The sequence below is a fragment of the Suricata suricatta genome, chromosome 6, assembly GCF_006229205.1.
Source record: "Suricata suricatta isolate VVHF042 chromosome 6, meerkat_22Aug2017_6uvM2_HiC, whole genome shotgun sequence".
Classification (NCBI taxonomy): domain Eukaryota; kingdom Metazoa; phylum Chordata; class Mammalia; order Carnivora; family Herpestidae; genus Suricata; species Suricata suricatta.
In genome coordinates, this window is record NC_043705.1 from 603,671 (window position 1) to 624,608 (window position 20,938).

The window sequence follows — 20,938 nt, forward strand, 5'->3', positions numbered from 1 at the left end:
CTGCCGCATGCCCCTGCAGGGCCACTTCATCGTGTGGGAGGGGGCGCCGGGCGCGCGGATGCCCTGGAAAGGCCACCACCGGCACGTCTTCTTGTTCCGCCACCACTTGGTGGTCTGCAAGCCCAGACGGGACTCCCGCACCGACACCTTCAGCTACGTCTTCCGGAACATGATGAAGGTTTGCGAGAGCCCTCGGAGCCTGGGGGGGAGGTGAAGAGGGGTCCGGCAGGGGTCAGGGGTGGGGGCCTGCGTCCAGGCAGTCAGCCGGCACTTCTGCCCCCCCCCCCCCCCCCCCCCCCCCGCCTCACAGCTGAGCAGCATCGACCTGAACGACCAAGTGGAGGGTGATGACCGTGCCTTCGAGGTTTGGCACGAGCGAGAGGACACTGTGCGCAAGTACCTGCTGCAGGCGCGGACCGTCATCACCAAGAATTCCTGGGTGAAGGAGATTTGTGGCATCCAGCAGCGCCTGGCCCTCCCTGTGTGGCGTGAGTGCCCCGGCCAGGGCAGCGCTGCCAGACTGGGAGCCCGAACCTCACTGAGTACAGGAAGCCTCGGGGTTCACGCAAGCCCCACCCCCCAGCACGAGACAGGCCCGGACTGTGTTAGGGACCTGAAGGGCTTGGTAACCTTGGGTCTGCCTCCCCGCCTGGAGCAGGAGGGGGCTCCCTTCCTCCACAGTCCTCTGTTCCCCACCCAGCTTGCCTCACTCACCCTGACTCCCGTGGACCCAGGTGTGGGGTCCTGGAAGGAAGGTGGTGGGGGCCAGTGTGTCTAACAGTCTCACCCTTTGCCCCTGGGGCTTCTGACTGTGCCAGGGACGCCCCAAGGACTTGGGGGGTGTCATCCCACTCACTGAGAGCTCAGAGCCTGTGTGTGTGTGTGTGTGTGCACGTGCCCAGAACCCCCAGATTTCGAAGAGGAGCTGGCAGACTGCACCGCCGAGCTGGGCGAGACGGTCAAGCTGGCCTGCCGTGTGACGGGGACACCCAAGCCTGTCGTCAGCTGGTACAAAGGTAGGCCCCTGGAGCCCAGGGGGTGTTGATCCTGCACCAAGAAGAGGCGCTGGGCCAGGGGGAATCCACCTTGGGCAGGGGCGGGGGAGCGAGGCGGGCTGCTGGGGGCTGGGCACAAGGGGCAGGCTCACAGCCCGGGGTGGGGGGTGCGGGTGGACGAGGTGGGATGGAGGCAGAGGGCGTGCTCCCATGATCCCGGCACAGCGGCCGCCCCCACCCGAAACCTCAGTCATTAGCTCTTCAAGGGCTCACACCCCGTTCCAGGTACCAGGGACGCAGTGGCAAATAGGCCCTGCCCAGGGGTGCTGGCTGTCTAGGGGAGGAGACAGATGGCCAACTGGAGGACAAACCTGTGGCATGAAGTGGGGAGGTGACACAGTCAGACAGAAATGAAGCAGAGGGAGGGGCAGGCCTCCCTGGTGGACGTTTGGGAGCTCTGGGTGGGCAACCAGGAGACAGGAGGGGGAGACGGCGCTGAGGCCAGGCCTGTGGCCAGGGTCCCCAGACCACCCCCACTTCTGACACTGGCTACATCTTGGGGGTCTCCGGGACCACCCCCACTTCTGGCATCAGCTGCTGTCTGGGGGGCCCCCAGGGGCACCCCCACTCTGGCATCAGCTGTACTTTGGGGGTCCCACGACCAACTTTAGATTCAGCAAGTCACCGTAAGGACTCCTGTAACTCAGCAGAGCACTCGCTTAGGGTCTGGTTTGTTGCAGGAAAGACACACAAGAGGAGGGGCCCCGGTGTCCCCCACCCGGTGGTCACGTAGACTGCGTGTTTCTCCCACATACATGCCTGGCAGCACACGCTCTGCCCCCCTGGGGACAGCCATCTGAGCCTTGCGGCCTGTGTCCGGGGCTTCTGTTCGGGGTCACTCATGCAGGCACAGCTGACCTCCGTCGCGGCCCCTGCAGAGGTGAAGCTGATGACGTGTGGGCCTAAGCCCCAACCCTAAGTCACAGGGTAGCACAGCCATCTGGCAAGGTCCAAGGCCTCCAGGGAAACTGATGGACTGTCCCTGGGGGTCAGAGGGACTGGGCCAGCAGGTGGGCCTCCAAGCCCCCAGTTCAGTCTGAAAAATCAAGGCCAGTCCTGGTTTTGAGGGCGAGGCCCTCGGCTCACGCAGCCAGGCTGCAGCTGCGGCTGCGGCGGATTCCGGCCATGTTGGTGGTGGGACCGGAGAGGCCTTCCCCGTGTCAGAGCCACAGGCCGGAGCTGGTGGACGCGGTGGCTGGCTCCTGTCAGCAGTTCCAGAGAGCCAGCCAGGGTCTTCTGGAGGGAGGCCTGCGGCCCCCACGTCCTGGGGTCTCAGGAGGTCTGTCCCCAGCTGCCTGCCCCACACAGAACCTAGGAGGGCACCTGCACGTCCCCGCTGGCCCCTCGTGGACAGACCTTTGGCCTGGGAGGGCTGGTCCAGAGGGTTAGCATGGTTCATAGTTCCCTGGAAGCCGGAATGAGCCCCCGGGGCCACCTGTTTTGGCCAGGTTGTCCCCAGGAGGGTGTGCCGTGCTGGCGGGGGGCCACGTCCGAGGGGAGAGGGGCACGTGCTGCCCAGGAGCGGATGGCGGGCGCCTGGAGGGGATGACTTGTCTCTGGGACAGCTGTGTCCAGTGACCAGACTGCCTCCCCAAAGAGTGGAGGGTAGAGGTGGGGGCCAACCAGATGGTCAGGCTGTGTCAACACACAGTTGTAATGCATGTGGCACCCACGGCCATGTGGTAGGGACAGAGCCTCTGTGACCCAAGCAGCATCAGGACAGCAAACCCCCCCAGTCGCTGGCAGAGACGGGAATCTGCCCCCAGCCTGGGCTCAGAGCACCGAGGTCCCAGGCAGGAACCTCTGCTCATTCACAGCCCCAAGGAGGGGTCCTCAGCCTACCTGTCTGTAGCCCCTCGGATGTGCCCTTTGCAGCAGCTCCAGGCTGGTGGGCACCAGCACTCACTGCACAGCCTGGGTCTCCACTGAGCTGGACGATGGGGAATCAGAGCGAAGGTCCACCCGGGGCTCTGTCCTAGTACGCGAGTCGTAGGTGTGGGTCTCCTCTGTAGGTGTTCTAGAGGGAAAGGCTGGTTATTGAAACGGAGGAACTCAGCCAGGGGAGGAGACCGCCTTGCGAGCCAGCAGAACTGGGTGGACGCTTCCAGTGTTGGGGACAGAGAGGGGCAGGTCCTGACTCAGAAGTGCGACCCGCCCACGGAGGCAGCATGTCTGGATTGGAGGGCCCCGGACATGAATGAGAGACCTCTCCTGGAGAACGCAGAGAGGTCCGGGTGCCTGCGAACCCCAGGGGTGGAAGAGCAGGAGCCATTGCTCTGCTCGGGGATCCCCTTGGAGCCAGCCTGGCTACACCAGCCTGAGCCTGAGGAGCAGCGCCGGCCATCTGCGCCCTCTGGTGGCCACGGCCACCTCTGCATCCGGCAAGTCTGCTCCTGGAATGTCCCCTCCCCGTGTGCTGTTTGGCCAGGGAATTGCATACCACAAACATTGGGTCCAGAGGTAGAAGTTGCAGCCCCGGAACTCTGACTTGGCCTCAAGATGACACTCAAGTCCCATGAGTGGATGCAGGTGCCGGGGAGATCTGAGCTCTCCCTGCCCGAAGTCTCTGGACACAGCGGGCCAAGGCTTACCTGTTGGGTCGGGGTGGAGGGGAAGGAAGAGAACGGGGGGGGCCGGAAAGACAACAGGCTTCCGAGGCTCAGTAATGCCCTGTGTTTGGGGCTCACCCAAGGCTGGAGCAGCTTCGGGGATGTTGACTTAGCAGCCACGTCACGTCACTGTCCAAGGCTCTATGCCCCCTTGGCTGGCTGGGGATCCACGTGCGAGGTGGAGACCTTGCCGATGGGGTGTCTGCCGGTCACGTTCCCCAGTGTCTCTGGGGTTTCCCAGGAGGCAGGGCCACATGGCCAAATGCTCCTACGTCCCTCCACTCGCCGCCTCTTCCTCCAGCCTGTCACGACATTATGGATGCCACCAGCACACAGGACAGGTCTCCACAGCCCCCCGTGGGGACGCAGCTTCTCTGCTGTCACCTGCAGGAGATCTTCACTCACGTCTGGTGCCCGCCCTCCTGCCTCTGCCTCTCCAGGGGTGGTGACTGCACCCAGCACGGGCTCTCGTGTTTGTGAGGAAGCCAGTTGGCCTCAGGTGCCAGGAGAGAGGGTGTCAGCCAGCGCGCTGCCCAGGGATCTGAGAACCTGCCTCTCAGAGCCCAGACTGCGGCCTCTGGCCCTGCGGCTCTTCATCCACAAGCCGCGCAGGGGAGGGGCATTCCCTGCCCAGCGGACCGCACGCTGTCTGCCACCGGCTCCACACACCTGCCGGGGGCCCCGTCGCCTGGCCCAGCAAGGCTTTCTGTTTACTTCCTCCTCCTTTCGCTTCCGGAATACCACATCCCTGACAGTGTCGCTTCTTGTCACCAAAGCGTGAAGGGTCTGGAGTGTGTCCCTGCTTGGGAACCTTGAGGCCAGCCAGATGCAGACTGGAAACAAACACTGCCTGTGCCAGTCCTCACGTTTGGGGGCCAGATGTTAACCGCAGGGGGAAACCCCGGGTTTCCAGAAGTGCCGGCTTCTCAGGGCCTGCCTGGGCCCTCTTCCCTAGACACAGAAGTCACTGGGTCGCTCGACATGGCTTAGAGCACTTGCCAAAGTTTCCTGTTCGGGTCAAGATGCTGCTTGTGGACTGTCGTGACGTAAGCAGCCTCTTTGGGCGCGTACACGTTCCCTCGTGAGGCTCTGGGTATTTGTGGAGGACAGAGATCTTCGCACCCCCCTCGCCTCCGCCCCGGGGCGAATCGCGAGAGGGCTGGAGATGTTTGGTCGGGTGGTGATGAGGGACGGACGTGGGCAGCGTCTGAGCGTGTCTGCTGGCTGGGGTCCGGGGGAGTCACGGGCCCAGGGGGCAGGTGCGAGAGGACCTGGGCACCAGAATGGGACGCGGTCTGCGGGCTCGGGTCCCTCTGCCCGGCCCCTGCCTCCAGCTAGGCGCCTACTTTCAAGGCTGCACGGAGGGCACGGAGGACTGGGGAAGGGAATGGCACCGGGGTCAGCTTGGCCAGCTGGGCTCCCGGCCAGGGGTCCGTGCTCCACTAGTGCTCCCCCATCGCCGCCCTGTGACTGTGACCCCGGCAGGCCGGCCGCTGTCCTCAGCAGGGTCCCTCCATGACGGCCCTGCCTGCCTTTCCAGATGGGAAGCCAGTGGAGGTGGACCCTCACCACATCCTCATCGAGGACCCCGATGGCTCCTGCGCCCTCATTCTAGACAACCTGACTGGCGCAGACTCCGGCCAGTACATGTGCTTCGCGACCAGCGCTGCAGGCAATGCCAGCACCCTGGGCAAGATCCTGGTGCAAGGTGAGCCCTGGGCGGGAGGCTGGGGTGTGGGGCATCTGGACCCCGCTCCACCTTGGGGCGGGGCCTGGGGGGCACAGGCCTGCGGGCGGGTCGGCGGTGGCCATGTGGATTCCGACCCAAGTCTGGGGACTCCGTGGTGGGGGCAGGGTCCTGCACCATCTTAGTGCCGCTCTCTGTATCTCTTCTCCTCCCCTACCTGGTGGCCCCCCAGTCCCCCCACGGTTTGTGAAGAAGGTCCGGGCGGTGCCCTTTGTGGAAGGAGAGGATGCTCAGGTCGCCTGCACCATCGAGGGTGCCCCACACCCCCAGATCAGGTCAGCCAGGCAGTGTGGGATTGGGGCAGGGTCCACTGGATGCTGGGAAAGCAGGGGCTCCGTGTGCAAGCCCGGACTGCCGGGGGGGTGAGGGAAGGATCTCGTGTGGGGGAGGTGGATGGGCTGGGGTGGCCCTGCCTTACACTCCAGGGCCGGCCGTAGGTGGTCCAAGGATGGGGCCCTGCTGACACCCAGCGGCAAGTACCGAACCCTGAGCGAGCCCCGCAGTGGCCTGCTGGTGCTGGAGATCTTGGCAGCCAGCAAGGACGACCTGGGCCACTACGAGTGTGAGGTGAGGTGGGCGGGCACAGGGGCAGCTGGGGGGCCTCGCTTGGGGCCCCCATCACCCAGTGTCCCTGATGAGGGAGGGGCCCTGACCCACCATCACCCAGAGTCCCTGATGAGGGGGGGACCCCAGCCCCCATCACCCAGAGTCCCTGATGAGTGGGGGACCCTGACCCACCATCACCCAGAGTCCCTGATGATGGAGGGGATCCCTGGCTCACCATTCAGTGTCCATGACAAGGGACAGGGACCCAGATGGGAGCCCTGGGTGTCATCCTCTCTTTTCCCAAAGCTACCTGCCCACCTGCAGGGCCCGGTTGGTCTGTGGAAGGTGTGTGCAGGCTGTGGCCCTTCCTGGCTGCCAGCCTCCTCCATGTGGCTGCTGCTGGTGGGCAGGGCAGGGCCAGGAGGCTCCAGGGGAGCACACAGACCCGAGCCAGCTCTGGACCCACACTGTCAGTCACTACTGGCCACACACGCAATTTGAGTTGAAATCCATAAGTTAACTGTAGGTAACGGGTCAGTTCCATGTCAGGTGCTCGGGCCCATGTGGCCACTGCGCTGAAGTGTGTAGACAGGGCATCCCCAGTGCCTGGGAAAGCCCTGGGCAGTGCTGCGTCTGTGTGGGGATCCTTTCTTTGGTGACAGGCTCTGTGCCTGTGGGACACGCACAGGGAGGGTCCCCCTACAGATGGCCTGCACAGTTCCCAGGGAGCTCAGGCTCTAAGCGGGCTCCTACCATCTGCCCTGCAGCTGGTGAACCGGCTGGGCTCTGCGAGGGGCGGGGCAGAGCTGTGCATGCAGAGCCCCGCCACGCGGGCCCGGGAACAGCGCCACAGGGAGCAGCTTGCCGCCATGGAAGGTAAGTGCTGTGGGGCCAGGCTGGGGGAAAACCACTGGCTTTTCCAGTCAGGATGTGCTTCCTGGAGGAGGGGCCGTGAAGGCCAAGGAGGGTTCTGGCCTGGAGAGGAGGGGATGCAGAGGCCGTGGAGCAAGGGCTGGGTCCCAGTGCCCTACTGGGCCAACATGAGCTGAGCCATGAGCCCAGAGCTTCAGCAGGGCCGGTGGGCTGTCCAGGGGCTGGGGGACTGCATCTTATTCACCATCCCGGGGGCAGTGATGGGTGTGCAGGAATGTCCTCTCTGGGCTGGGCAGGCTGCTAGGCAGGGGCCAGCCAGGCCTCATAACGGGCAGCTGGAACATTAGGACAGCTTTGCAGAGGACATGCTGAGTGCAGAGAAGTGCACTGGGTCTCAGCTTGGCTTCCAGGAGAGGGAGCGGTGTGAGGGTTGGGCTGTTCATGGAAAAAACGGAATGCCGTGGTTCTGTCTCCCTGACCTGGCTGGAGGCGGGCCCCTGGGGTCCTTGGATGCGTCTCACTGGGGAGAAATGTGCTTTGGGGTGGGAGGTGAAGGGTGGGCAGCAAGACACCTCACGCCTCCATCATGCCTGGGTCCAGGGTCCCAGCTGGGCCCAGCCTAAGAATGGCTGGGATGGGGAGGGGGCTCCTGGGATCTGTCCTGGGCCTGCTCAGTTCTAGAGAGCAGCCTTATGGGGCAGGGTGCAACCCAAGGGACAGCTACTCCCAGTCCAAGCTGCCCCTCCTAGATGGGGCCACCGTGACACGTGGTAAGGCTCCTATTGCTGGAGGCATGCAAGCAGCAAAGGCCGGACTAGCACTTGGTGGAGCTGCAGCTCCCACAGTAGGAAGGGCTTGAATACGTGTTCTCCAGACTCCTGAATGTTGGCTTCTGTGATGTCTCGGGCTACTGGATCCAGTCCCTCCTGGGGGCCCATGTCTGGGCACCTCTGTCTGTGTAGATCCTCCCACAGTCAGTGTACTTGGCACCTGGAGCTTGGCCTCACAGCCTTTGCGACACTCCGCAGCCATCACAGAGTGGGCAGGGGTCCTTGTTCCTGCCCCCTAGAGGGTCCGGTAGTGTCTGCAGGCACCTGCGCTTCTTGTGGTGTAGCATCTTATGTAGGAGAGGTGCCAAGTAGGGACCTCAGTGCCCTCTTGGACTGGTGACAAGCATGTCCTACAGAGGCATTCACTTCATTGTCATGATGGGGCACTTTCTGTCAACGTCTGGCGGTTGTGGAGTCTGGAAGAGGGGCGGGTCCCTTGGTGCCAGAAACGTGGTGTCTCACATCCAAGAAGGCTGGTCGTCACAGACCCAGGGTTTGGAGCCTGGCGCCTCCCGCTTCCTAACCCTATCCTGCCGCTTCTTCTTTAACTTGGTGGCTCTGTAGCTAGCAGAGCCCTGCCCAGCCTTGTGGGGTGGGTGCTGCCCCCTCGCTTGTGGAACTGCACTGGACCAAGAGCCCTGCTTCGCATGGCTGCACCTCTCCAGTAGCTGCCAGTACTCACTGGGGCTTAGAGCCCATCAGGTGGCAGGCCAGTACAGGAACAAAGGCACCAGGCAGCCAAGATGTATCCTGACCACCACTCCATAGAGCAGCAAGATGGGACCCCTGTCATGCAGAGGCAAAGAAAGGAGCTCTGAAACACAGTCTAGTCTACAGATGGCAAACAGACTGGCTCTCTGTGGACCCAACTTAATCCACACACACAGAGCATGTTGGGCTGCATCCCATTCTCTCTCCCAGGGGCTTCCCTTTCCAAGAGGCAGCTAGCACAAACATGCACATCTGCATACATACACACATGTGTGCACATATATGCTTGTGGGCACACACATACACAAGTAAATGAGGCCCCCAAGGTCCATACGGATATGACTGGTATGTTTAATTCATGTGCAAACAATTGGACACAAATTTAAAACATTCTTGGTCATCTAAGGAAAATCCTTTTTCTATGTGGCACTGTAGCAAAGCCTAAAATCCCACACATGAAACCGGGGCCCTGTGTGCTATGCCCCAGGCCATGCCACTTGACTTTTCTGAGCATCCCACTGAGATTTGTTCCCAGGATGACAAAAGGGACTATTGAGACCTGAGAGTATGGGTACCCGCTGGACTGCCTGCTGTCCAGCAGGGTGTGTTTGGGAGGGGGCATCTCCGTGGGAAACCTGGCCCTGCCCAGAAGTTGCAGAGGGAAGAGGCATAGAGATGGGTGGGAGTAAGTGCTGCTTGGTTCCAGATAAGTCCTACCCTGTCGCTGGAACTCAGGTGTTCCATCTGCTGGGTCTGGGGGGTGGAAAGCTAGGACAATCAAAGGAGTTGAGTTTATAGGTAGCTTCTATGGGGAGACCTAGGTTTCCCTCCTCACTTGGAGCTCAGGACCCTGTCCAGGCATTTCTGGTTGCTCCTGATGGGATTTTCATGGTCTTATGATACAGAGTTCATATGTGCCACCTTCCTGGAGAGATGCCTTTGTTTTTTTTAAAAATAAAATAAGCAGCAGCCGTCCCTGTCCCAGTTTGGCTCCAATGACCCATTCCTTCCCTGACTCCTAGTCTTCAGTTTTGTCCGAGAAATTGGACCTCAGGTTTGACAAATTTACAGGGCTCCCTGGGCACATGGGCTGAAGAAGGAGCTGGATTTTCTGTGTGGACAGCTCAGATGGGGCCTCTACTCTTGCTACAGTCACTACAAGATCCTCATTTCCTCATGTGACACATATTGATGTCATACTCCCTTATCCCCCAGACACTCAGAGAAGGCTCTGTCATCTCCATTTCAAATAGAACTGGGGCTCCAAGATGAGACAGGCCAGGCGGGGCTTGGATCCAGTGCTCCTAAGCCAACCAGGTTACTACACTGCCATGCCACTCAAACGGCTCAGCTCCCAAGCGCTGGCTGACCTGTAACCCTTGCTATTCCGACTGTTTTCTTTGTAGTCACTGAGCAGGAGACTAAAGTCCCCAAGAAAACCGTCATCATGTAAGTGCAGGCGTGTTCCTAACTCTCCTTCTGACTGCAGTGCCCCCTGCATGCCCACTAACCCACCTGGACCTTGCCCGTTTGGCCTGGCCACCTGCTTGTCTGACTACCTGCTCATATGGCTTTTCCTCACCACACAGACTGCCAGCACTTTGCAGAAGCCCCAGAGGGGACCCATTTTCCCCTGGGGCCTTGGCTACCTTCACACTTCACAGCTCTCTCTTTCAAGGCCTTTGTGGCTCCGTTGCCTCTGCAGGGTAGACTTACTCTGTGTCCTTCATAGCAGTTCACTCAGCTTAGACCCAGAATCACACCAGTTTGGAGCAAAGTGGGCTAGAGGCAGAATTCTACACAAAACCCTAGTATCTAGGACATTTCTGTCCAATAGAGTTTTCTATGATGTTGGAAGTATTGTCTGTGTTGCACACTACAAGAGCAGCCACTAGCCACATGTGGCTACGAAGTATTTTAAATGTGTCAAGTGTGACTGAAGAACTGAATTCTAGATTTTAGTTATTCTCATTAACTTGCATTTAATTAAAATAGTGTAACTCTAGTGGATAGCACAGCTATAGATCCCTTTCATGTCTCCAAGCCCAACCCTAGCATTAGGGAGACGGGGAAACTCAGGTTCAGGGAAGAGAAGAGGCTTGCTCAGGGTGGCTCATGATTGGAAGCCAGCTGATAACCCATTTCCCCGGTGCCACGCCCAGCACCCCCTTCTTTGGCGCCTTCAAGGCTGGGGTTGTTGCTAGTTAAATAACACAAGAGGTTTGGAGGTGAGTGAATCCACAGAAAGAAGAATTGGTTTTGACTTGGATGATCTGAAAGGACTTCCACTAAGGAGTGTGTGTAAGTGGAGACTATGGGAAACCTTGCAAAATCCAGGAGGCAAGTAAAACTGGTCTAAGACCAAATGACTGGGAAACTCTGGTTGGTTACCCATGGGCCTATGAAGTCCTAAAGGGGCCCGCAGTTGGCCAAGTTATGGAGAATCTTATCACCAGACATTTGGCCCAATCCTGGGTTAACACTTCCTTGACTTCCTCCCTCCTCCCTCAAGGCAGATTGCTCCCCCACAGTACATGGGGCAGTAGTAAGTACCCCATCCCTGGAGGTATGAGACTGTGTCAGAGCTTTACGCGGATTAACTCTACATTTCATCCATGAAGGGAGCATTTCTATTATTTACATCTTATGGATGGTTCCTGCTCTCTGAGAGCTCACTGGGGGTAGCCCACATGAAATAAAGCACAAACCACGGGTAGGATAGACATGGAAGGCCATACGGCTGTGTGCTTGCATCCCTGTCCATTAGCTGCACAAAGAGCACTGGAATCTCCCAGATGAGATGGTCATAAGTGGAGGAGAGGCTGGCACATGGAGACATTGTAAACCAGACTTGGTCTGGGGTTTGGAGGTATCTTGTAATGTGGCATGGGCCTCCCGGGATGCCTCGGCTCTTGTTTTGAGATCCACACACTAGAGTTTGAGATTAGCCAGATGAGGCTTTGTTTCTTTGGATCACTGGAGTTTCCAGGAGTTGGGCTCAAGCACATGTGTAGGAGTTTGTTTGTGCAGTGTTACCACTTGCTTGTTAGTACACTAACCCAATCACTCACGTGGCCCCTGCATGTCGTCATGGTGTGGACACCGAGCAATGCTGCAGGCCTCTGTGCACATTTCCTCTTGGCCCTCTCCCTGCAGAGAGGAGACCATCACCACCGTGGTGAAGAGCCCCCGTGGCCGGCGCCGGTCCCCCAACAAGTCCCCTTCCCGCTCGCCTTCTCGCCGCACTGCCAGCCCACCCAGGCCAGGCCAGTCAGCCCCCGAGCTGCACTACTCACTGGGGGCCAGCCAGCCCCGCAAGCCTGAGATGGAGCCAGGCTGGAGGCCCACTGTGCCCACGCTGTATGTGACGGAGCCTGAGTCCCACACATCAGCCCTGCCCCAGGGCACAAGGCCCCGACCCAAGTGGGTGGAGGTCGAGGAGACTATTGAAGTCCGGGTGAAGAAGACGGGTTCCAGAGGTGCATCTCCTGCCAGAGAGGCACCCAGCAGCACCACAGGGCTCCTCTTCACGCTGCCTGGTGGGACACCCATAGGAGACCCCAATGCAAACAACTCCAACAACAAGTTACTGGCTCAGGAGCTCCAGGCCCCGGGCAGAACCACGGTCAGCACCGGAGAGCCTCTTATCTTCTGCATGGACGCTGGGCCAGAGGAGACCCCTGAGCCGTCCCCTTCCCAGGCGGCTGAAGAAGAGGCCCTCCTGGAGGAGGGGGAGGGAGGAGGTGTCCTCCTGACCGAGGAGCCCCAGGGCACCAACGGTCTTTGGGGCCGTGACCCCAAGATCCTCACACATGACGGCCGAGTCCTGACACTGGCTGACCTGGAGGATTACGTGCCCCGGGAGGGGGAGACCTTTGGCTGCCATGGCCCAGTGCCTAGCACTTCTGATGACCCGCCCTGCGAGGTCTCTGTGCTTCAGAGAGAGATCAGTGAGCCCACTGTAGGGCAGCCTGTCCTGCTCAATGTGGGCCGTCCCCTGGGCCCGCGAGGCCCATCTGGCTTTTTCAGTCACCAGGAGGCATCTCCGTTGGGACCTCAGGTCCTCAGCCCCGCTGGAGTTTCCTTCTGTGTGCAGGAGGTGAGGGCTGGGGGTGCTACATCCTGGAAACCGTCCTTCTGCACCCAGGTCCAGCGGTCTGCAGACAGTGGTCAGAGTAGCTTCAAAACGGAGGTGTCCACCCAGACGATCAGCTTTGGAACAGTGGGTGAGACAGTCACCCTGCACATCCGCCCTGATGGGGACAAGGCCCCCAGCCCCTCCCAGGGATGAGGCTGTGAGCATCAGGGGCTTGGCTGCTGGGCACCCCAACACAGCCCCTGTGGCTGCATGGAGGAAGCCAGTGCCCCATGGACACGTGTGCTCTGATCTTCCCTTCACTTTCCAAGAACTCAGGGCTGGAGCCTGCCTGCCCCTTCTGCCCCAGGAACTTGCTACCTCATGGGGCCTGGTCCAGCTGAGGACACTATGCACAGACTTGGAGTCTCAGGAATTACAAAAGCCTTTGAAGGGCACAGGCTGGAGAGACTCACAGATGCAGCTCTGGGCTCAGGGCTCCAGGAATAGGTCAGGGATGCTGTGTCTGTCTGGCCATGTTCACAAGGCCGGGATGCCAGGTGGGCCTACCTGCCCTGGGCTAGGGTCCTGATCTTCCTTTCAGCTGGGGGCTCCCCAGCCACATATTCACCATGAACAGTTCTCTTGGCCTTCGGGAGGCCTGTGCAGGGCACATACCTGCAGGACCTCCAGAGCCTCTCTGCAGGGTGGACCAGGGTCTGTGCGTGGAAATTGGCCCATCAGATGCCCCCAATGATAATAAACTGGTTCCCTGCACTATGTCTGCTCTGCTTTCTTGCTTCTCTGCCTGGTGGCTCCGGCGAATTGCGGGGGAAGGCCCTCCATGCCTGGCTCTGGTGACCCACCAGTAGCAGCCCTTGGGGGGCACCTAGCACCAGCCTGTGGGCTCTGGCCCATCCTGGGGTCCCTGGGTGGAGGCGTGACAGCTTGCCCGTGTAGCTTGCTCACACGGATGGGACAAGTGGTCATTCCCAGCCTGCTGGAGGCTGAGCAGGCCTCCCTGCCATCTGTGCGTTGGGGGCTGTGGTGAGATGGGCACGGAGGCCGTGATGTGTCCAGGGTCTGCTGACCTTGGACTGGGGAAGGATGAGATGGGTGCCCCACTGGCACGGAGGGCACACAGACAGCAGCCTGCCCAGTCACCTCTCCAGCTCGAAGGGTCTGAGGATACAGAAGATGAACAAGAGAAAGGGTTTGAGGCAGAGGAGAGCTCCAGGCTGAGGACCCGCTGGGAGTTGAGTGGTAGGCATCCCTGGGCACTTGGAAGGCTGTGGCATGGCCACAGGAAGAATGACCCCCAGGAGGGAGAGAAAAATGCACCAGGAGCTGCGGGCAGGCAGCAAGTGAGGGGAGAGTGGCCTGGGTGGGGCCAGGTTGCAGGTGGAGGGGAGGCCACTGCCAGGCATGGCTGACTTGGGAGGGCAGGACGGACCCTCTGGCCCCTGACAGCAACAGGCTGTCTCAAGGTTTTCCCAGAGTGTGGGGCTGGGTCCCCTTAGGCCTGGGTGGCTCAGCACCCTGGGGTCTGGAGCAGACCATGGTGTGGAGGCCAGTCCCACGGTGAAGGGACGGGATGAACTGACTGAGGGGCAGGACCAGGGCAGAGAGCAGGCGTCCGGATCCATGTGTGCCCAGAGGAGCCCACATGTTCTCGAAAGTCCTGAGCTCGCTGCCTTGAGTGTGTGGTGGGTGGAAAGGGCGGTGGAAAGGGCAGCCCAGAGTCAGCTCCCTGGGGCAACCTCTGAGGACTGGGATAAGGTTTCTAGAGCCCTCTCCTTGGGCCCAGGCTACATGCTGACCTGCCTCTCCCACAGATGCTGCTGCCCCTCCCCCAGTTGCCCTGGAGACAACAGACCAGCATATCACATCTGTTCCAAGGACGCTGGTGTTCTCCGAGGCTCCAGGACCTTCCGCAGGGGACCGTGCGGGCCCCAGCCCTGGCTCTGGGGGGCCACCCAAACTCCAGGAGGCTGACCCCCAACTCCCAGGCACAGAGGCTGCAGATGCATCTGGTGTGGCCCAGTGGCCTCAAGCTAACCACAAAGTGCCACCTGCTCTCAGGGTCCCCCCTGTGCTGGCCCCAACCGTGGCCACCCCAGGTATCCATCCTCTAAGGGTGAATGGGCAGAACCCTGGGGACCCTGATATCCCAATGGCTCCATGAACTAGGGTACATGCACAAGGCCCACTGTAGCTCAGCTTGTCTCCCCATCTGTGAAGCTAGGCGGGGGTGGGTGGGTGCGGGGAGGTTCTTCCCACCCTGAGTATGTCTGTCCTGGAAGCCAGAGGCTTTGGTGATCAGCCCTGGGCACACAGCCTGCGTACCTTGTGCTTCTGGGTAGGTGAGGAGGAGGGGGAGGAGGTGAGGGAGGAGGAGGAGGAGGTGGGGGAGGAGGGGGAGGAGGTGGGGGAGGAGGAGGGGAGCAGAGGTAGATCCCTCACGCCACCCTGGACAGATGAACCCCCCAGGGATGCTGCCTTGGGGCCCCTCCCCCCCCCCGAAGCTCCTGCACGTGGCTGCCAGGATGGCCATTGTCTGAGTGGCTGGGACCTTCCGCGAGGCTGCTGGCCCAGCCTAGGAGCTAGGACAGGACAGTGCCTGGGCATCTGGGCTCTTCAGGGAGGAGGGGGCCTTGGGTTTGGAGGAGGGTATTCCCTGTCTGTTCTTACGCACAGGGGCCCTGCACCCCCACAGCCTCTCCTCCGCCTTGGCTCCCACCCTCTGGGCCTGGAGGATGACATGGGGACATGTTGTGGGGGATGGTCTCATCTCCACCCCAAGCTCCCTCTCACTAAGCCCCTGTCTCCTACCAGTTGAGCCCCAGAAGGTGCCAGAGCCTCTCCCCCAGGAGGGCCAGGAGCAGGACTTGGGGGCCCACGCTGAGGCCCAGGGACGCACCGTGCCCATCCGGTAACCTCCCTGGCATGCTGGGTGGGGGAAGTCCATGAGGGGACATCCCAGGGGCAGGGCAGAGTGGAGAGGCTGCCCTCAGGGTGAGGGGTCTTGGGCTGGGTCGCCTCTGCACATCCCCTCCCTAAAAGTCTGCTGCAGTACAGGGAGTGAGGGCAGGCAGAGCCGTCCACACCACAGGGGTGTAGGAGAAGAGCAGACAGCTCACCCCGGTCCATGACCACAGGTTGGAGGGCACAGCCTGGCCGGGGGCAGGCACGGTGGAGCTCTGGGACATCCACAGCCAGGTGTTCACGGAGACCACGCATCGGACATACGTGTATCAGGCCAGCGACACGGGGGCCACAAGTAGGCGGGGGCTTAGCGGGTCAGGCCCCTGTGTGCTCCCCGGGTCCTGGACTGGGGGAGGGACGCTCATGCAGAGGAATCTGCAGAGCCCCGTGGCGTGTCCCAGCCCTGCTGTGGCTGGGGGCGGGGTGCGCACTGCCCCTGCATCCCCCCAGGGAGGGGTGAGAGCTGTCACCTGGGAGGGTGAGGGGCTGGACTGTCCTCCGGGGCAGGCGTGGGCGTGCTCTGAAAGCCCCCTGCCCTTGGATAGAGGAGGGACAGAGGAGCGAGCGGGCGTATCACGGGCCAGGACAGGCCAGGGAGCTCACTGCTGGCCCACTAGAGGGGGTGGTCTCTGGCTGCAAGCCCCAGCTCCAAGGCGCAATGCGGGGCGGGGACCCACAGCCTGGACCCCTCCCCCGGCTCTCTCCTGCACCCCAGGGCCCCCGTCCATGCAGGTCACCATCGAGGATGTGCAGGCACAGAGGGGCAGCACGGCGCAGTTCCAGGCGGTCATCGAGGGCCACCCGCAGCCCACAGTGACCTGGTACCGGGTAGGGACAGGCACCGGGCTGGGGGCAGGGACTGGAGGCTGTGGTGCTCACCTGAGGGCGGGAGTCCCCAGGCTGGCTGACCTCCGTGCCGCCCGCCCGTGCCCCCAGGATGATGCCCAGTTGGTGGATGGTGCCCGGCTCAGCCAGCAGCGGGAAGGGTCCACATACTCCCTGGTGCTGAGGGACGTGACCCAGCAGGACGCCGGCGTCTACACTTGTCTGGCCCAAAATGCTGGTGGCCAGGTGCTGTGTAAAGCGGAGCTGGTGGTCCACGGGGGTGAGTCTGGGGATCCCTCCAGGAAGCCGAGTCTCGGCCCCTCGCGGGCGTGGGGGGTGTCTGCGGCCCCCTTTGGGCTCCAGCACAGTCCGGTCCAGCACCGGGGGAAGTGGACATCTATACCCACACTGACAGCTCCCTGTCCTCCACTGCAGGAGACGGCGAGGCCGATGCCGAGAAGCAAAGCTTTCGAAGGAAGCTGCACTCCTTCTACGAGGTCAAGGAGGAAATTGGAAGGTATTGTCAGGAACCCACCCTGGGGGCCACTGCCCCTCAACCCTCGCTTCCCAGAGCCCCTGCCCCCAGTCCCCACCCCCGGGAGCCCCAGCGCCCTGGGGAGCCCCCTGCACACCCTGGGAACCCTGGTGTCCCTGGAACTCTGTCCCTCAACTCTGGCCTCCCAGAGCCCCTACCTCCCAGTCCCCGCCCTCCAGCACCCCGGGAGAGTCAGCACCCCCTAGAACCCGGCTTCCCGGGAACCCCTCCCCCCACGGAGCGCCTGCCTTCATCCGGGAGCCCCCAGTATCCCCTGAAACTCCTGCATCCCCGGAACCCCTGCGCCCTGGGAACCCCGCCCTCCACTCAGCACCTGCCTTGTCCCTGGGAGCCCCCAGTACCCCCTGGGACCCCAGCATCCAGGGAACCCCTGTGCCTTGGAACCCGCCCCCCACGGGGCACCCTCCTTTCGGGCCCCCCTGCTTCCGGAAACGCCGCCTCTCAGGAGCTCCACCCCTCCCACCGACCCAGCAGCCAGGGCACCCGCACGCAGACCCCCAGAAAGCTCCTGGCCTGGAGGACCCCCGCGAGCACAGTCCTGCTGGCCCGTCACAGAACCGGGCTCGCGGGCGACCAGCGTGGCTCCCCTCCTCCCAGGGGCGTGTTCGGCTTCGTGAAGAGAGTGCAGCACAAGGGAAACCAGATGTTCTTCGCGGCCAAATTCATCCCCCTGCGGAGCAGGACGCGCACCCAGGCCTACCGCGAGAGAGACATCCTGGCCACGCTCAGCCACCCGCTGGTCACAGGGCTGCTCGACCAGTTTGAGACCCGGAAGACCCTGATCCTGGTCCTGGAGCTGTATCCCCATGCAGCAAGGGGCACAGGCGAGGCCCTGGGCAGGCACGGGTCCAAGGGCCCCGCAGGGCCTGCTGTTCAGGTGTCCCTGGACACAGGCCTGGCCTGTAGCTCCCGGTCCTGGTTGTCAGGGCTGCGTCCACAGGGTCCAAGTCAGGCCTTCAGTGGGCCCCTCCCACACTCCACGGGGCCTCACCCACTGGGAGATCGGACTTACAGGCCACAGCCAGCCGGCGCTAATGCTGACGGGCCTTAGCCCCCTGAGCTCCGGGGAGGGGCGCACATGCCCTACTCACCCCTCCCACTCTGCCCGCTGACCCAGGCCACCTCCTTGGGGTCCCTCCCACCCTCCCCAGCGGAGCCCCCAGCCCCACCCCAAGATAGGCCGAGTGTGGGGCCGGGTGGGTTCCAGACTCCAGTGCTTTCCTTGACCTGAGCCCAGGTGCTCCTCAGAGGAGCTGCTGGACCGGCTGTTCAAGAAGAGTGTGGTGACAGAGGCCGAGGTAATGGGACTCTCTCCTGCTCTCCCTGGGCCACGGCCAGCACACCCCAGCTCAGAGACCTTCTGGGTTCCCCGGGGCCTCGCGGGGTGTTGCAGCTCCTCAGTAGACCTCTCTAAGCGCTCCCATGCACCCCCTCCCGGGAGGCCACAGCTTTCTCCTCCCAGACCCCACCTGGCCAGTGGGGCGTCCCTCACCTGCTCCTGAGACAGCAGGTGTTTCCCGCTTTGGTCAGGCCGATCACTTCCAGGCCAGAGGAACCCTCTGGCCTTGGGGTCTGGGAGGCTCTGCACACAGCCTGCCCGGCAGGACACACCCCGCTCAGATCTGGGGGGAGCGGGGCTGGAGGTGGACGATGGCTCTCCTCTGAGCTCTGGCCTCCGTTGCAGGTCAAGGTGTACATCCAGCAGCTGGTGGAGGGGCTACACTATCTGCACAGCCAGAGCATTCTCCACTTGGACATAAAGGTGCTTGACCCTCCGGGGCCCCCCAGGGACCAGGGAGGGACCCTGCCGGTGGCGGGAGGGGGGGCACAGACACAGGGCTAGCACTTCCGGACTCTCTGGGATGCAGAGCTATTTCAAGTGGGATGCGGCTCCGATGAATCGGAGGCTATCCCCAAATAGCATTGAGCCCACCCTGAGACTGCTCACTGTCCCCCGGCATTGCCTTGGGACGGCCCTTCACCGACCCCTACGTGCTCCCTGCGGCCCCGGGAGTCAATTCCTTAGGGCTCGGCCTCCCCTTTCCCTGACTCCGCCTCACAGCCCCCAAACATCCTGATGGTGCATCCTGCTCGGGAGGACATTAAAATCTGCGACTTCGGCTTTGCCCAAAAAGTCACCCCAGCGGAGCCACAGTACAGCAAGTATGGTTCCCCCGAGTTTGTGTCCCCCGAGATCATCGAGCAGACCCCTGTGAGCGAGGCCTCCGACATCTGGTGAGTGAGTGGCCCCTGGGGATGCCAGCAGCCCCCCGCACCCTCCAGCCCCTGCCCCTCCTCCCACGCCCCTCAGCTCCGAGCACACCCGCTGCCCGAAGCCCAGGCATGGGGTGACTCACGACCGTGCTTTTGCTCCTGCAGGGCCATGGGGGTCATCTCCTACCTCAGGTGAGCAGACCTCTGCCTCTGTCAGCCGCCCCCTCTGAGGCCCTCCCTGTCAGCCCGTGACCGGCCGCGAGCACTGCTGGCTGTTCCCCAGATCCAAGACCCAAGGCCCAAAGGGCGGCTATTATGGGAACCAGCGGTCAGCCAACTCTGATAAGCAGTTTCTGCTGAGCTCTGTCCTTGCGCACTGTGGCCCAGAGGAGCTCCGCCAAGTCGCCAGGGAAAGCACTGAGTCCCAGCAGTCTGTCCCGAGTCCCCTCATAATTGTCACAGCTGCCCAGAGGAGGCTGCTGGTGTAGACTAAGCCTGGACCACACCTCAGGCTAAGGCTGGGTACATACTCCAGATTGACCCTGACCCCTGTCCCAAGGCTGAGGCTGGATCTCTGGGCAGACCTCAGGCCACTTTTTGGATTCTCAGGACGGCACGGGAGTGGTTCTGTGCCACTGGGGGCCCCGTAAAAGACCCAGCGCTATTTGCTCTGGCCACCTGCCCCTATGGGTCTGGAAATCCAGGTCACCTTGGAAGGCAAAGTCATGTCTCTGCTTCCAGCCTGACCTGCTCGTCACCGTTCGCTGGTGAGAGTGACCGAGCCACCCTCCTGAACGTGCTGGAGGGGCGGGTGTCTTGGAGCAGCCCCGTGGCTGCCCACCTCAGCGAGGATGCCCAGGACTTTATCAAGGCTGCCCTGCAGAGGGCCCCGGAGTGAGTGTGCTGCTCTTTCCCGCCCTGGGTTCTCCCGGGCTTGCCCCTGGGGCAGCCTTCCAGCTGGCCTGACCCCTGGCCTTCCTCTCCTCCCAGGGCCCGACCCAGCGCAGCCAAGTGCCTGGCCCACCGCTGGTTCCAGGTGAGAGGGCTGAGCTCCAGCAGGACTGCACGTGGAGGGAGACAGGCCACCGGGTTGGGGTTTGGCAGGGGTGGGGGTGGGGAGGAGGCCTGCGTGGGCCACAGGGTGCACCGGGGTCTCCCCTCACCGTCCCTCTCACCTGGGCCCCTTCAGAAGTCCGTACCCGCGGAGGAGGCCCACTTCATCAACACCAAGCAGCTCAAATTCCTGCTTGCCCGCAGCCGCTGGCAGGTGAGCGCGCAGCCCCGCGGAGGGGGGGGGGGGCGACGGGAGGGGCCAGAGCTGCGCTGCGGCTCCTGGAGGCCCCAAGGGATGGCGGTGCGTCCCCGCCGGGCCTGGGAGAAAGAGAAGCCTGGTGGGCACCCTTCGTTGGCGGGGGACGGGGTGGGGGGTGGGGTGCGCTCTCCGAGCCGCCGCGGCGGGTCCAGCGGAGGTGCGGGCAATGCTTAAAGTCCCAGCCTGGGCAGGGACAGAACGACACGGCCTTAGGGGATGAGGAGTGGGGCTTGTAACGCACGCGCCCCAGCTCCCGGGCGCCCCTTCCGGGCGGCTGACGTGCCCCTGTCCCCCGCACCCCCAGCGCTCCCTGATGAGCTACAAGTCCATCCTGGTGATGCGCTCCATCCCTGAGCTGCTCCAGGGCCCGCCCGACAGCCCGTCGCTCGGGGTGGCCCGGCACCTGCGCGGCGACGCCAGCGCCTCCTCCAGCAGCTCGTCCTCGTCCTCCGACAACGAGCTGGCACCTTTCGCCCGGGCCAAATCGCTGCCTCCGTCCCCGGTGACCCACTCTCCGCTGCTGCACCCGCGGGGCTTCCTGCGGCCGTCCGCCAGCCTGCCCGAGGAGGCCGAGGCCTGCGCGCCCGCCGCCGCCCCGCC

The 20,938-nt window shown here is 62.4% G+C and overlaps 1 protein-coding gene across 1 annotated transcript in view; it reads left to right on the forward strand.

The window, feature by feature from the left end:
* OBSCN (obscurin, cytoskeletal calmodulin and titin-interacting RhoGEF) overlaps nt 1-20,938 on the forward strand; it is a 147,502-nt gene that overhangs the window by 119,974 nt on the left and 6,590 nt on the right. Inside the window, 23 exon segments of the mRNA XM_029941729.1 lie at nt 20-178; nt 311-488; nt 903-1,016; nt 5,205-5,372; nt 5,584-5,686; nt 5,849-5,978; nt 6,725-6,833; nt 11,172-11,174; nt 14,303-14,566; nt 15,282-15,378; nt 15,605-15,726; nt 16,147-16,259; nt 16,368-16,536; nt 16,692-16,773; nt 17,410-17,610; nt 18,050-18,110; nt 18,497-18,574; nt 18,875-19,047; nt 19,192-19,218; nt 19,768-19,920; nt 20,017-20,062; nt 20,216-20,293; nt 20,643-20,912. Coding sequence (XP_029797589.1) covers nt 20-178; nt 311-488; nt 903-1,016; nt 5,205-5,372; nt 5,584-5,686; nt 5,849-5,978; nt 6,725-6,833; nt 11,172-11,174; nt 14,303-14,566; nt 15,282-15,378; nt 15,605-15,726; nt 16,147-16,259; nt 16,368-16,536; nt 16,692-16,773; nt 17,410-17,610; nt 18,050-18,110; nt 18,497-18,574; nt 18,875-19,047; nt 19,192-19,218; nt 19,768-19,920; nt 20,017-20,062; nt 20,216-20,293; nt 20,643-20,912 — 2,898 coding nt within the window.